General features: G+C 67.9%; 1 protein-coding gene across 1 annotated transcript in view; it reads right to left on the minus strand.

Annotated features, from left to right (window-relative positions):
- LOC112958550 (rRNA 2'-O-methyltransferase fibrillarin-like) overlaps positions 1 to 453 on the minus strand; it is a gene marked incomplete at its 3' end in the record, with an annotated part of 1,629 nt that extends 1,176 nt beyond the window's left edge. The window contains exons 1-2 of the mRNA XM_026052417.1: positions 448 to 453; positions 52 to 271 (exon numbers count right to left, since the gene is read on the minus strand). Coding sequence (XP_025908202.1) covers positions 52 to 271; positions 448 to 453 — 226 coding nt within the window. The remainder of the gene's footprint in view (positions 1 to 51; positions 272 to 447) is intronic.
- Between the last annotated feature and the right edge of the window lie 54 nt (positions 454 to 507).

Raw genomic sequence — 507 nt, forward strand, 5'->3', positions numbered from 1 at the left:
GTCCCCATGACCACCAGGAGGTCCCCATGGCCATCAGGAGGTCCCCAAGACCACMAGGAKGTCCCCGTGACCACCAGGAGGTCCCCGAGGCGCCGCTCACCGCGCCGACGATGTCGGACACGTGGGACACGGTGGTGCCGGAGGCGGCGCCCAGGTAGAGCACCCTGGCGCCRGGGCGGATGTGGATCTGGTCGATGCCGCCCAGGATGGCGGCCGCCAGCTTGGAGCGGAACGGGTTCCACGCGCGGTACTCCACCTTGGCGTCGCCGTCCTGGGGAGCGCGGGCGTCAGCGGCCACGGGGGCGGCTCCAGGAGCCACCAACCCCCACGGTGCCACCTCCGTGGCCCATCAACCACCTTGGTGGCGCCTCCAGGACCCGTCATCCATCACGGTACCATCTCTGGAACTTCTCATTCCTCATGGTGGCACCCCTGGAACCTGCCAACCCTCATGGTGCCACCTCCAGGACCCATCAACCATTGTGGTGTCACCTCCAGAACCTCTCA

This window comes from Nothoprocta perdicaria, unplaced genomic scaffold (genome assembly GCF_003342845.1).
Source record: "Nothoprocta perdicaria isolate Ctin4 unplaced genomic scaffold, notPer1 scaffold_880, whole genome shotgun sequence".
Taxonomy (NCBI): domain Eukaryota; kingdom Metazoa; phylum Chordata; class Aves; order Tinamiformes; family Tinamidae; genus Nothoprocta; species Nothoprocta perdicaria.